Raw genomic sequence first — 11,905 nt, 5'->3', positions numbered from 1 at the left:
AGGCTCCAGAAAAGTGTCCCTCACCACAGGGAGGGGGTCCTGGGGCCCAGCCCCTTCAGCCACCCCCTCCCTGAGCCCACAGTGCCGCCCCATGGACTGTGCAGGACTGGGGAGCTGGTGGGAGGGCTGAGTTGGGGGAGACTGGGGGAGGGAGCCTAGTCGTCACCTCCTCCTGGAAAGACTACTTAGCTCTGCAGGTGCGAAGGCTCTGTCCCAAGCAGGGTGGACAGACGGACAGACGCAGGTGCCAGCCTGCCCGCCCCCACCTGGAGGCCTCCCCTCGGAAGGGCGGCTCCAGGCCAGCCCCCACCCCAACTCCGCTCCCTCCGGCTCCCGCTGGCCTCCAGCCCCACCGCCATGGCCCGGCTCCTGCTGGCAGCCCTCGGCTGCACCAGCCTCCTCCACCTGCAGCTCCCCGACGCGCTGTCTGGCTGCCAGGGCAGGAGCCCGAGGCCCGCCCAGCCCAGGTGAGGGGGCCTCAGACCAGCCCTGCCCTGGACAAAGCCGCGGAAACCGTAGTGCCTGGGGAGGCCCCCTTCTCTCCCTACTCCTTCCCATTCCCCCACCTCCGTGTTGGGGAAGACACCCCCAAATCAAGAGCCATGTCTTCAGCCACCCCTGAGTAGCGCAAGAGTCCCCTCTTTTCTTGCCTCCCTTCCCAGGGCAGTCCTCTGCCCCCATGCTTGAGTGTAGCCCCCTCGACAGAGAGGTCAGCAGGGGCACCAGAGGCTGGAGGGGCCCCAGGCCGGCCTACCTCCTCCGAAGTACTGCAGGAAGGGCTGGGGGTGGTGGTCACTGGACCTGAGCACAGTGACCCACAGAGGCCAGGGGTGCCCTTTGCCCAGGGAGGCCCCGGTGAATGGGACATGGGGCCTGGGCTCCTGAGAGGGCGGAGGAGCCAGGCCCCACGCCCTGGCAGTGCTCCAGGCTGGAAGCGGGGACCCCCTGGAAGGTGCGTCCGCTGGCTTCCTCCCACCTTCCCTGCAGCGGGCCTCCAGCCCGGACGCCCTCCAGGAGGCTGCAGCCCCGGCACCTTGCACCGTGGCCTGACACCCGGAAGCCACACCAGGCCCTACAGCCACAGAGGGGTGCCAGCCTGTCCCCTGCTGTGGGTCGGCCTCTCTGGAAGGGTCCCCGCCGACGCTCGGGCCCCCCGAGGCCCAGAGCCCCACTCCTGCGGGTGGGCTGTTTGCTGGGCACCTGCCAAGTGCAGAACCTCAGCCACCGCCTGTGGCAGCTCATCGCCTCAGCCGGCCCGCGAGACCCGGCCCCCGTGGACCCCAGCAGCCCCCGCAGCTATGGCTGATGCGGGGCAGGCCATGCCCCTGCGGGTCCCAGCCAGGTGCTCTACCCCAACCCCAGAGCTGCAGCTAAGCCCCAGCCCAGCTCAGCCCCCGGGGCTCCTGCAGACAGTGGTCGCTCCATCACTGGAGGGAGGGGACATGGAGGAGACCTAGCCACACACCCACCAGGTGCCGCAGCCTTGAGCAGGTTTGGACAGGTGGACGCAGGTACACATGTGTCCCCAGGCAGGTCTATGGGCAGAGCCCAGATGCCCGGGGCTCTGTGCACGGCAGGGGTGGGCCCCCCCGGGTGGTCAGAGGTGGCCAGAACGTTGAAGGGCTTCAGGGGGAGAAGTCTGCTGAAGGGCACAGCAGGCGTCCATCCAGACCACACAGCACCCCCTCTGGGCCAGCGGGGGGCAGGGGCCCGGGGGGCCCGACGGCATCGCCCTTCCTGCTCGGCCCACTGTCAAGTCAAACCCAGCTCTGGGCCTGCCTGGGGGCCCGGCTCTAGGTCCTCCTTCCCCTGCCCGTGGGGCTGGGAGGGCAGTGGAAAGGGGGACCCCACCTCGGGCCCCAGGGCCGGCTGAGGGGCCGGGCTGTGCTGAGCAGACCTGGGCCCAGGCTGCAGTGAAGGCCCCAGTCTCACCTTGTGGGGGGCTGCAGAGGAGGGCCAGGGGTTTCCGAGCCACGGTGTGCTCTGGGGCAGAGCAGAGAGGAACACACCTCCCCCTCCTCAGGCCAGGCAGGCTGGCTTGGGGACAAGATCTCCCAGCAGAAATAGCTCGATGCAATCAGAACCGCCACCACTGCCAGGGCTGGGGTGGGGAGGGCCCGCGGGGGGGGGGGCAACGCAGGCTCTCTCCCCCCACCCCTGCCCTGGCTGTGGTGGGACTCAGTGGGACCAGGTGTGAGCACAGCAGGAGGGTGGACCCAGCATGTCAGGAACCTGAGGAGGGGACTGGTGCACAGCCAGCGTGCTCCTCGTGCTCTCGCGAGTGTCCCCCAGGTGGGGCCTTTACCCGTCAGGACAACAGAACCTGTTGGGGACCCCGAGGTGCTGGCACCCCAGGCCAGACGGGCATGACCTGGGGTCCGAAAAGGCGGCCTCTTTCACTTAGCAACCCCTATACACAGCACTTAGTGTGTTCGCATTGGGCTGCATCACTCTTTCGGCCGCCCCACGAGGGGGCACAGTCATTATCCCAACTTCAGGGACAGAAACTGCAGCTGCCGAGGTCAGGGGCAAAGCCACGTCTGTGCAGGCCCACCCACAGAGCCCAAGCTCTGGGTCAAGGGCAGGAGACTCCTGAAGCACCTACCTGGGCCTCACCTGGGCTCGCTCCTCCACCTCAGGGATCACCTGGCCAGCTAAGGCACCTGCCCTCCCCCGGGCCCTGGGGAAGAGTTCAGGCTGCTGCCTGGCCTGCTGGAGCAGCCGGAGACCTCCATGCTGAGGGCGACGGGCTAAGGACCTCACGGTCCCCCGAGGGGGACCAGTCCCCTCACACACAGGACGTGCCGGGGGCGGGGGGGCCGGGGGAAGCCACTGTGAAGCAGCTCCATGAGGCTGGCACTTGCCGGCTTGCCTCAGAGCACGGGCCTGTGGCCACTGAGGGGTGTCGGCAGGGGTAGGCGGGCGGGGAGGGCAGTGGGGGGGGGCCAAGCCGGGGCAAAGTCCTGGGCCTGCCTGGGGTCTGGTCCCGAACAGAGGATGTTCCCTCTGCCAGGGGCATGGCCCTGCAGGGCACCCTCTTCACCTGGCCAGGCCCCCAGGGTGGCACCTCGGTGTCTTCACTGAGACACCCCCCAGCTCTGGGCAGCTCCTCCTTGGAGCGGGATGGACTGTTGACCTGAATGCATCCATCACCTTGTCCTGTCGCGAGGTTGTCTGCCACGAGGTCACCTGCCGTGTCAAAGCATCCCACCTGGTGTCCGCCACCCCCAGCTCCAGTCCAGCCTTGGCCAGCCGACACCCTGCCGCTCCCCGAGGGGGTCTGGCGGCAGCACCTGAGCTCCCCCAGCCCCCACCCACCCACTGCCTTCCTGCAGCCCCTGCTTCTGGCCAAACCTCTTGTTAACCTAAAAAATAAAAGGCCTTTCAAAGTGAGAGGCAACAAGCATTTATTTAAGATCAAAGGAGATTTGTGGATTCCAGCGTAAGCCCGAAGTGTTCCTGTCAGGACACAGAGGTGGTGTGAGGAGGCGGGGGGGGGGTGCGGGGGGTGCGGGGGGTGCGGGCAGGGACCCCTGGCAGCAAGGCGATCCTGTGGGCACAGACGCCTCCGCACAGTGAGGCTGCTTCTCAACCCCGTCTAGATGCTTGGGTCCGGCAGCATTCACGGCTGCTTCCTCGGCCGTCTTTACGAACAGTTCTCTGGAACAAACAGGGTCGTTCAGTTGTTTGGAACAAACAAACAGGGTTGCTCAGGCCCAGCGCAAAGGTCAGTCTGCCCTGTGTTAACATCCAAAGGTCCGAGGCGTGTGGTGCACGAGGCAGGCATCCCTCTGGGGCGCAGCTCTGGCCCCATTTATGTTGTCGTTGGCACTTTCCCCTTTTGACCAAGGCCTTTCTTTGGAAGCTTTGTGGGTCAGCTATCAGAAAGCAGCTCTGATTCCTTCTGAAGGCGCCGCCGGTCCCCTGTGGTCAGGGGGCTCGTTCTGGCCGCGTCAGGCCTGCCTCCGTCTCGTCTCCACGCAGGCTCGATGCGGGGTGTCGTGCCCCACACGGGAGGGAGAGAGGTTTTTAGGGGCATCAGGCCACATTGGAGCAGCCAGAGCTCGGAGGGGGGCGGGTCCCGCCACACTGAAGGACCCACACCTGTCCTTTCCAGCCGTCTCTCCTGGGCTGTCCTGGAGACCTCAGCGGTCACCTCTGAACGCTGGGTGGCCGGGGCTTGGGGAGAGGCCGTTAGGACGTGGAGCTGCGCAGAACCAGGCTGTGGAGCCCCGAACGTTTCCCCAAGAACAAACGAAATGCTGAGTTCCACTGGGAGGTTGGAGCTGAGCCGGGCGCGGAGCCTGCGTTTCGGACAGACGGCAAAGGCACAGGAGAACCTCGGGGGGCGGGGGGCCAGGACACGGCCCCGTGCTCGGATTTTATCCAGTTTTATCTCTGTCCTGACAGCCGAGGTGTCTGACTGAGCACAGCAGGGACACCCGCCCGTTCAGCGAGGGTGCGGTCAAGAGCAAATCTGTTGTCATAGAGCTCGAGCGAGGGACCGTGAGGGTCCGTGAGGGTTTTCCCTGTGGGCTCCCGCGGTGGTGGCGTTGCAGTGCATGTCCAAGGAAGAGCGCTTCGGACCCCGCCGGGCAGACACCGCCAGGCACGGGGCACCCCTGACTCCGCGTGAGACCCGCTGTCTGCCTGCTCTGGCCCGGGGAGCAGTTAAAGCTGATGTCCGGTGTTCGCCTCCCAGCCAGAAACGCAGGGGAAAGGAAACAAGGGCTCTTTCCAGGGGCTGCTTGGTGTCTCCTGCTCTTTTTGTGAGATACACACGGGGAAAGGGAGGAAAGGAAGGTGCGGGGCCCACGGGTATCTGGAGAACAAGAATCAGAAACCCGGGACACTTCGTATAGAGTCACAAAGTCACAACCATCTGTATTCGTTCCTTTACTCCAAGGCCATTTTGTTGCCCCTGATGTTTTTGCTAAGTTTTTTATTGTATTGTATTTATTTATTTCTAGACAGAGGGGAAGGGGGGAGAAAGAGAGGGAGAGAAACATCGATGTGCGAGAGCTGCCTTTTCTGTTGCCTCCCACATGCCCTGCACTGCACAGCCGCCCCGCAGCCCAGGCCTGCGCCCTGCCCGGGAATTGAACCGCCGACCTTCTGGTTCGCAGGCCGGCGCTCAGTCCACTGAGCCACACTGGCCAGGGCTTGTTAACAGTTTTATGCTACACTATTTCCTCAGAATCTTTAGTCCATTCACTGTTACACTCTTACAGCTGCCAGAGACCTGTGTTTCAGAGACCTGGGAGGGTTTGTTTTTTATGAATCTCCGATGGTGATACGAACTGATAGGAATATGTTTGTCAAAACACCAGACTGAAACGATAACCGTCTGCATACGGCAGAGGACTTAAAACTGGCCTTGGGGAGAGACCTGGTGGGAGCCCCCCACGAATGATGTGATCGACTGCATGACCCCCCACTCTTAGTGCCGCCTGGACCTGCTCACGTGTATTTATGTGAAAACGACAGACCACTTTTTCTCAAAAAAATCCTGCACAAACCTGCAAATTTCCTAAACCTCCTGCAACATACATGTACCTTTCGGGCTTTGTCCTATTATTTTCTTAACTTTTTTATCTTCACACAAATATATTTTTTTCATCGCTTTTAGAGAGAGAGAGACAGGGGGACATTAGTTGTGCTGCTTCTCACAGGCACCCCGACCGGGATCGAACCTGGAACCTGGTTATGTGCCCTGACCAGGGATCAAAACTCCGACCTTTCTGTCTGCTTGACAATGTTCTAAAAAGCTGAGCCACACGGGCCAGGGCTTCTTCCTTATTTTGAAACACTTTTTAAAAAAGATTTTATTTATTTATCTCTACAGGGGAAGGGAAGGAGAGAGGGAGAGAAATGTCAATGTGTGGTTGCCTCTTGTGCATCCCGTGCTGGGAACTGGCCTGCAACCCAGGCATGTGCCCCGACTGGGATTGAACTGTGGTTGTTTGGTTCGCAGGCCCGCGCTCAATCCGCTGAGCCACACCAGCCAGGGCTGAAACACTTTTCAATAAAGATTTTATGGTCCTGGCTGGTGTGGCTCAGTAGATTGAGCTCGGGCCTTTGAATCAAAGGATCACTGTTCGATTCCCAGTCAGGGCACATGCCTGGGTTGCAGGCCAGTTCCCAGCACGGGATGCACAAGAGGCAACCACACATTGATATTTCTCTCCCTCTCTCTTTCCCTTCCCCTCTAAAGATAAATAAATTTTAAAAATTTAAAAAAATTTAAAAAGGTTTTATGTATTTATTTTTAGAGAGGGAAGGAAGGGACGAAGAGAGGGAAACATCAACGTGTGGGTGCCTCTCTCACGCCCCCTACTGGGGGCCTGGCCCACAACCCCGGCACGTGCCCTGACTGGGTTTGCAACCCATGACCCTTTGGTTCACAGGTGGGTGTTCAGTCCACTGAGCCGCACCAGCCAGGGCCACCCTATTTTTCATATACAGTCATTTCGTTTCATTTTGTTCCTTATTAGTTTTTAGTAGTTTTATAGAAAACTGTTTTACAAATGAACTTTAGCAAGGGGATTTATACACAGTCTGCGTTTTAGAAGGTTTCTCTTCTGCCCTTTCTGTGGACGGTGTTTGGTGAGTTTCCGCGTGTTCACAGTTCAAAGACACGGGAAGAGCCACCGCTTTAAAGCTGAGTCTTCCACTGCTATCCTCAGACATGTCAGAGTCTTACGTAATTTTTGGAACATTTATATTAATAACATATGTTCATAAATCTAATCAAAGGCTTTGTATCACTTACTTGACAATGTCTCCCGTGTAATTCACACACCAAGTGAGCTTAATTACTTCAATGTCTCTCTTTGATGAAGAGAGAATGTAAATATTTTGAGGTGTTTCAGGGGCCTCTGGAATACCTCAAACTTACTCTCTGGTCAATAAGATTTAATTTGGAATCTGATTTCGAGAAATCTGTTAAAATATCAAAAAAGTTTAAACATTTGGTTAAAGAGATTAATCACGGGTCACTGTGGAGTAATACCCAGTGAAACAATATTTCATCATCTGTTTAACCAAAGCGAGAAGAAAAGGTTTCCAAGACAGTCACAGAAGGTTACATAGCTGTCCGCAAAATATTAGCTCTTTGAATATTGAGAAGATTCAGTTCACGTAAAGCAATTACAGACCTGGTGGGAAAGAACACAGCAGATCATTTGAATAAAACATAAAATCTTGGTTTTCCCTTTATAATTTCTTATCAAGAGCATACCAACAGTATGGGAAAATTTTGTTCTGTTAGTAGAGAAATAACACTAAGTGAAACACAAGCTTGCTCTGCAAGAATCCTGTCAGTCAGGCCACCAGGAAGCCCCTGCTCCTGATGTCCCCTCCTGCCAGTCTTCCTTCCAGGGACTGCCCACCCCCGCCCCAGGACAGACTGTTCTATGCCCTGACTGCCCTCGGACCTGAGCACCCGGGGGCAGGGGGCGGGTTGCTCACTGCGGACCCCACGTGGAGGCTGGCTGCGCCTGGCAGCCCTCCAGGCCCCCCGCGGTGTGACGCACTCCCCGGAGGGCGGGCAGTGGGGCTGGCCCGGCCCGGCCCGGCCCAGCGGGTCCCCAGTTTCTGCAGGGGCATTCCTGTGTGAGCGCGGGGAAGGGGGGGGGGCAAGCCCCGCCTCAGCCTGCAGGAGCCTTCGGGGCAGCCGGCCTGCAGGGGTCGTCTGCTCTGGCAGCCGCCCAGGTGGCCCACCTCCCGTGTGTCTCCCTGAACAAACTCTATTCGTTACAGACAGCCTCTTCCCTCGGGCTCCCCGCCCTGCGCCCACAGAGCGGGGCTGCGGTGGGGGGCTGTCACGGGGGCTGCACACACACCCTGCCCCCACTCTGCTCGGGGCTGTCCTGGCTGCCCCACTCTGCTCGGGGCTGTCCTGGCTGCGTTCTGGAGGAGCCCGGGGTCGCCAGTGACCTCGGCCGTCAGCGAGCCCTGCCTCCCGGTTTCAGCGAGTGTCAGAGCAACTTTCTGAAACTGCCCGCTGCCCAGAACCTAGGGCCCTGAGGACTTGGGGGTGGCGTCCGGGTCCCACGCCCTGTCCGGAGGGGCCCACGCTGGGTGTGGCAGTGTTTGGCGAGAGTGCAGCAAAGCCACCAGACACCCTAAGCAGACCAGCTGGCCGGGGCAGGGGGTGGGGGAGGCGGGGGAGTCTGAGCTCAGGGAGAGGGGCTGGGGCCGCCCCGGTGCTGACGCACGGATTCGCTGAGGCCAGGAGGGGGGTGGGTTGTTACTCATTACCAAGGACCCAGGTCAAGGGGCCAGGTGGCGTCCAGCCACTTACATAACCTGTGAGCGTATATACAGGGGCCGGGCCGGTGGGGCTCTCGCCCTCCTGGCAGCGAGCGCGGCTCCCTCTCAGGATGAAGGTGGCTATGGTGAGTCCCCAGGCCCTGCACAGACCAGTCCCATTGGTTGCTCACTGGTGGCCAGCTGTCCCTCGTGGAAAGGGCCAGCAGCCCGATGCCTAGGCTCCCAGTGGGCCCGGGGCTCAGAAAGGAGAGACGTGTGGGGTCTCCGCCCCTCACAGCAACACTGGGGAGCAGGCATCAGGCCGACGTGCCCTCTTCGGAGCAGGACTTTCCGAGGCTGCCGGCCAGGGCAGAGGCTGGACGTGGGTGCAGCTGGGCTCTGGGGCGACCACTGGCCTCAGCGGGTCTCACGCCCCACCCCACGGGTCGGGGGTGAGGGAGAGTGTCCTCACAGAGCTGACATCACAGTGAAATGGATTTAATCCCCACCCACCAGGGTGCAGACCCTTCCCTGGTCTACAGGCCTGAGGTAGACTCGGAGGCGGCCAAGGACAAGGGCACCTTCCGCAATTACACCGTGAGCACCTCGCCCTGCCCCGACCTGCATTACCCGCCCACCCAGCCCACCCCAAGCCCCAGCCCTTCCCAGAGGAGGGACACTCTTCGTGGCAGAGGTCCAGGGCTGGCCCCCCCGGGAAGTCCCACGAGCACCCGCAAGGCCCGCCCTGAGAGGGGAGGCAGTGGGCCCCTGGGTGCGAAGCACGGAGCGCGGGCACCACCTGGCTGACCCTCTGGCCTGCAGAGCGGCCCACTCCTGGACCGAGTCTTCACCACCTACAAGCTCATGCACACGCAGCAGACGGTGGACTTCGTCAGGAGGAAGGTACCCGGCAGACTCCTCAGGCGGCTCCGAGAGTGGGGCTGCCCTGCCTGGGAGGCAGAATGGGCAGGGAGGAATTGGGCCCGGCCGCCCGAGACCCCGCTGACCTCGCCCTTCCTGGCCCAGCACGCCCAGTTCATGAACTTCTCCTACAAGAAGATGACCATCATGGAGGCCGTGGACATGCTGGACGAGCTGGTGGATGAGTCGGACCCAGACGTGGACTTCCCCAACTCCTTCCATGCCTTCCAGACAGCCGAGGGCATCCGGAAGGCCCACCCGGACAAGGGTGTGCCCCCGCCCCACCCCTCCCCGGCCGTGGGGGGGGCGCTGCCCGTGCCCCGCCCAGACCTGTTCCTCCCCTCCCCTGGCCCGGCACCCCCAGCAGCCCGCCCGCCCTGTCTCTCTCCTCCCAGACTGGTTCCACCTCGTCGGGCTCCTGCACGACCTGGGGAAGGTCCTGGCGCTGGCGGGGGAGCCCCAGGTGAGGGCAGGGGCAGCCTCAGCTCTGGGCTTGGGCACCCACCAGGCGGGCCGGCCTGTCGGGCCCACACACAGCCGCCTGTCCCCCCGCAGTGGGCGGTCGTTGGAGACACATTCCCGGTTGGCTGCCGTCCCCAGCCCTCTGTGGTTTTCTGTGACTCCACCTTCCAGGACAACCCCGACCTCCGGGACCCTCGATACAGGTGACCCTGCAGCGCCGCTGGCCCTCCCCTCCCCGGGGGGCTTCTGAGCCCTCACCCTCCATTTCTCCCTGCAGCACGGAACTGGGCATGTACCAGCCACACTGCGGACTTGAGAACGTCCTCATGTCCTGGGGCCATGACGGTGAGGCTGGGCAGAGGGAGCAGCAGGGCCAGTCCGCCCAGGGTGGGGGCTGCCCCTCTGGGCGTCTGGTGGTTACACCCTCTCTCTCGCAGAGTACATGTACCAGGTGATGAAGTTCAACAACTTCTCCCTTCCCAAAGAGGTAGGTGGGGGAGGGGCCGCACCGAGGGCCCAGCCCAGCCTGGCCCACGCTGGGTGTGGCCTCTCTCTGTCCCCAGGCCTTCTACATGATCCGGTTCCACTCCTTCTACCCGTGGCACACCGGGGGTGACTACCAGCAGCTGTGCAATGAGCAGGACCTGGCCATGCTGCCCTGGGTGCGGGAGTTCAAGTACGGCCCAAACCCGAGGAGACTGGGAGGGGTGGGAGGAGGGGACGGGGGCTTCTCCACCGGTCACTGTCCCCTCCTTCCTGCAGCAAGTTTGACCTGTACACCAAGTGTCCCGACCTGCCAGACGTGGACAAGCTTCGGCCCTACTACCAGGGGCTCATTGACAAGTACTGTCCCGGGGTCCTGAGCTGGTGACCAGCCGACCTGGCCTCTCAGGCCCGGCCCAGTGCGCCAGGGTGACAGCAGTCAGGTGCAGTGATACCCCACCCTGGCCTCTCTGGGGGGCTCCAGACACCCACCTGCGCTCTGTGCTCCTCACCCTGGTGGCCTCTCACTTGGTGGCAATAAAGACCTGACTCATGGCCCTGGCCTGGTAGTTCAGTTGGTTATAGCATCGCCCTGATGCACCGAGGTTGTGGGTTCAGCCCTTGGTCAGGGCACATACGAGAATCAACCAAGGAATGCATGAATGGGTGGAACAACAAGTGGATGCTTCCCCTTCCCTCTCTTGCTCTAAATCAATGTTAAAAAAAGACCTCGACACAGCTGCAGCCTGACCTCCGTGAGCCGCAGTGTGGCCCGTCGGGCTGCAGGGTGGTCTTCGGGCAGGGAGGCCAGACCGTGGCCTCTTAGACGTGTGTCCCGCTGCGCCTGCCGCGGTAAAACATCTTTCTCATCCTCCCAGCTCCCACGTCCAAACCTGGGGTCACCCTAGTACCCCCCTTTCTCAAAACAGTCACTCAGTTCAGCCTCCTTAAAAAACAGAACAGAAGAGCTCAGCCAAAGGAGGGCACTCCGGAAAGAGAAAAACGCAACTCCCCGGGCACCGGGTGCCTGCTGTGAACCGGCCCCACGAGTACCCAGCCCCGAGCCCTCCCATGCCCAGCTGCAGCCCCACCTTGGCTCAGCCAATCGCCTCATTTCATGTGGTGTCATCCCCTGGGTGTGCCCCCAAGGCCACAGCTTAGCTGGCTTCCCCTCTACCCCCTAGCAGTTTATCTCTTTGAAACAAGTAGCTCATTTGTGTCAGGGAATTTCCTTCTGTTGAAATTTGCCGGTTGCAGCTGTGGCATCCATCGATATTTCCTCGGTATTTCCTGCTCATTGGTAAATAAACTTAGAGACCCCATCTGATTCAGGTGTGGCTCGTGAGGGGCGAGAGCGCCTCAGAGGTGGCGGCGGGCGAGCTCTCTGAAGGAGGCTCAGCAAGTGCTGTCACCGAAGAAGACCGTCCCCAACCGTTAGGAGGCTGGACAGCGACCTCCAGCCGCGACCCCCCTCCCGGCTCCTCCTGGTGCTCCTCCTCCTCCTGCTGCTGACTGGGCACTGTTCGCGCTGGACAGGCCAGTACATGCTCGCTTGTGTTTCTCTGAGTTTGCCGGTTTGCAACGTCCTACAGTGACGATCGAGTCGTCTGTTTTTGAGTTGTGAACATAGAGATTTCAGCACATTCACGCTTCGGAACAGTGAATTATTATCCTTACTGGTGCTCAGACAGCCCCTCTTCCGGGTCCCGTGACTCGGGAGCACCCGCCTCTGGGGAGGGCTTGCTGCTTGTCTGCCTTCACGAGTACCCGGGCTGCTAGCTTCCTG

At 61.1% G+C, this 11,905-nt stretch overlaps 2 protein-coding genes across 2 annotated transcripts; both read left to right on the top strand.

The window, feature by feature from the left end:
• The first annotated feature begins 185 nt into the window (after positions 1–185).
• ADM2 (adrenomedullin 2) lies at positions 186–2,909 on the top strand. The gene is made up of 2 exons (XM_037160093.2): positions 186–467; positions 988–2,909. The coding sequence occupies exons 1-2, from the start codon at positions 358–360 to the stop codon at positions 1,304–1,306; spliced, it is 429 nt and encodes a 142-aa protein (XP_037015988.2). The 5' UTR covers positions 186–357; the 3' UTR covers positions 1,307–2,909.
• Positions 2,910–8,286: 5,377 nt separating this feature from the next.
• On the top strand, positions 8,287–10,674 carry MIOX (myo-inositol oxygenase). The gene is made up of 10 exons (XM_037160700.2): positions 8,287–8,399; positions 8,770–8,850; positions 9,076–9,156; positions 9,280–9,442; positions 9,570–9,637; positions 9,730–9,839; positions 9,914–9,981; positions 10,074–10,123; positions 10,200–10,312; positions 10,399–10,674. The coding sequence occupies exons 1-10, from the start codon at positions 8,385–8,387 to the stop codon at positions 10,505–10,507; spliced, it is 858 nt and encodes a 285-aa protein (XP_037016595.2). The 5' UTR covers positions 8,287–8,384; the 3' UTR covers positions 10,508–10,674.
• Positions 10,675–11,905: the final 1,231 nt, after the last annotated feature.

Source organism: Artibeus jamaicensis, unplaced genomic scaffold (assembly GCF_021234435.1).
Source record: "Artibeus jamaicensis isolate MK-2021 breed Jamaican fruit bat unplaced genomic scaffold, CSHL_Jam_final contig_233, whole genome shotgun sequence".
NCBI lineage: Eukaryota > Metazoa > Chordata > Mammalia > Chiroptera > Phyllostomidae > Artibeus > Artibeus jamaicensis.
The sequence above is the reverse complement of the archived record's forward strand: the minus strand, read 5'-3'. Positions and strand labels throughout refer to the sequence as shown.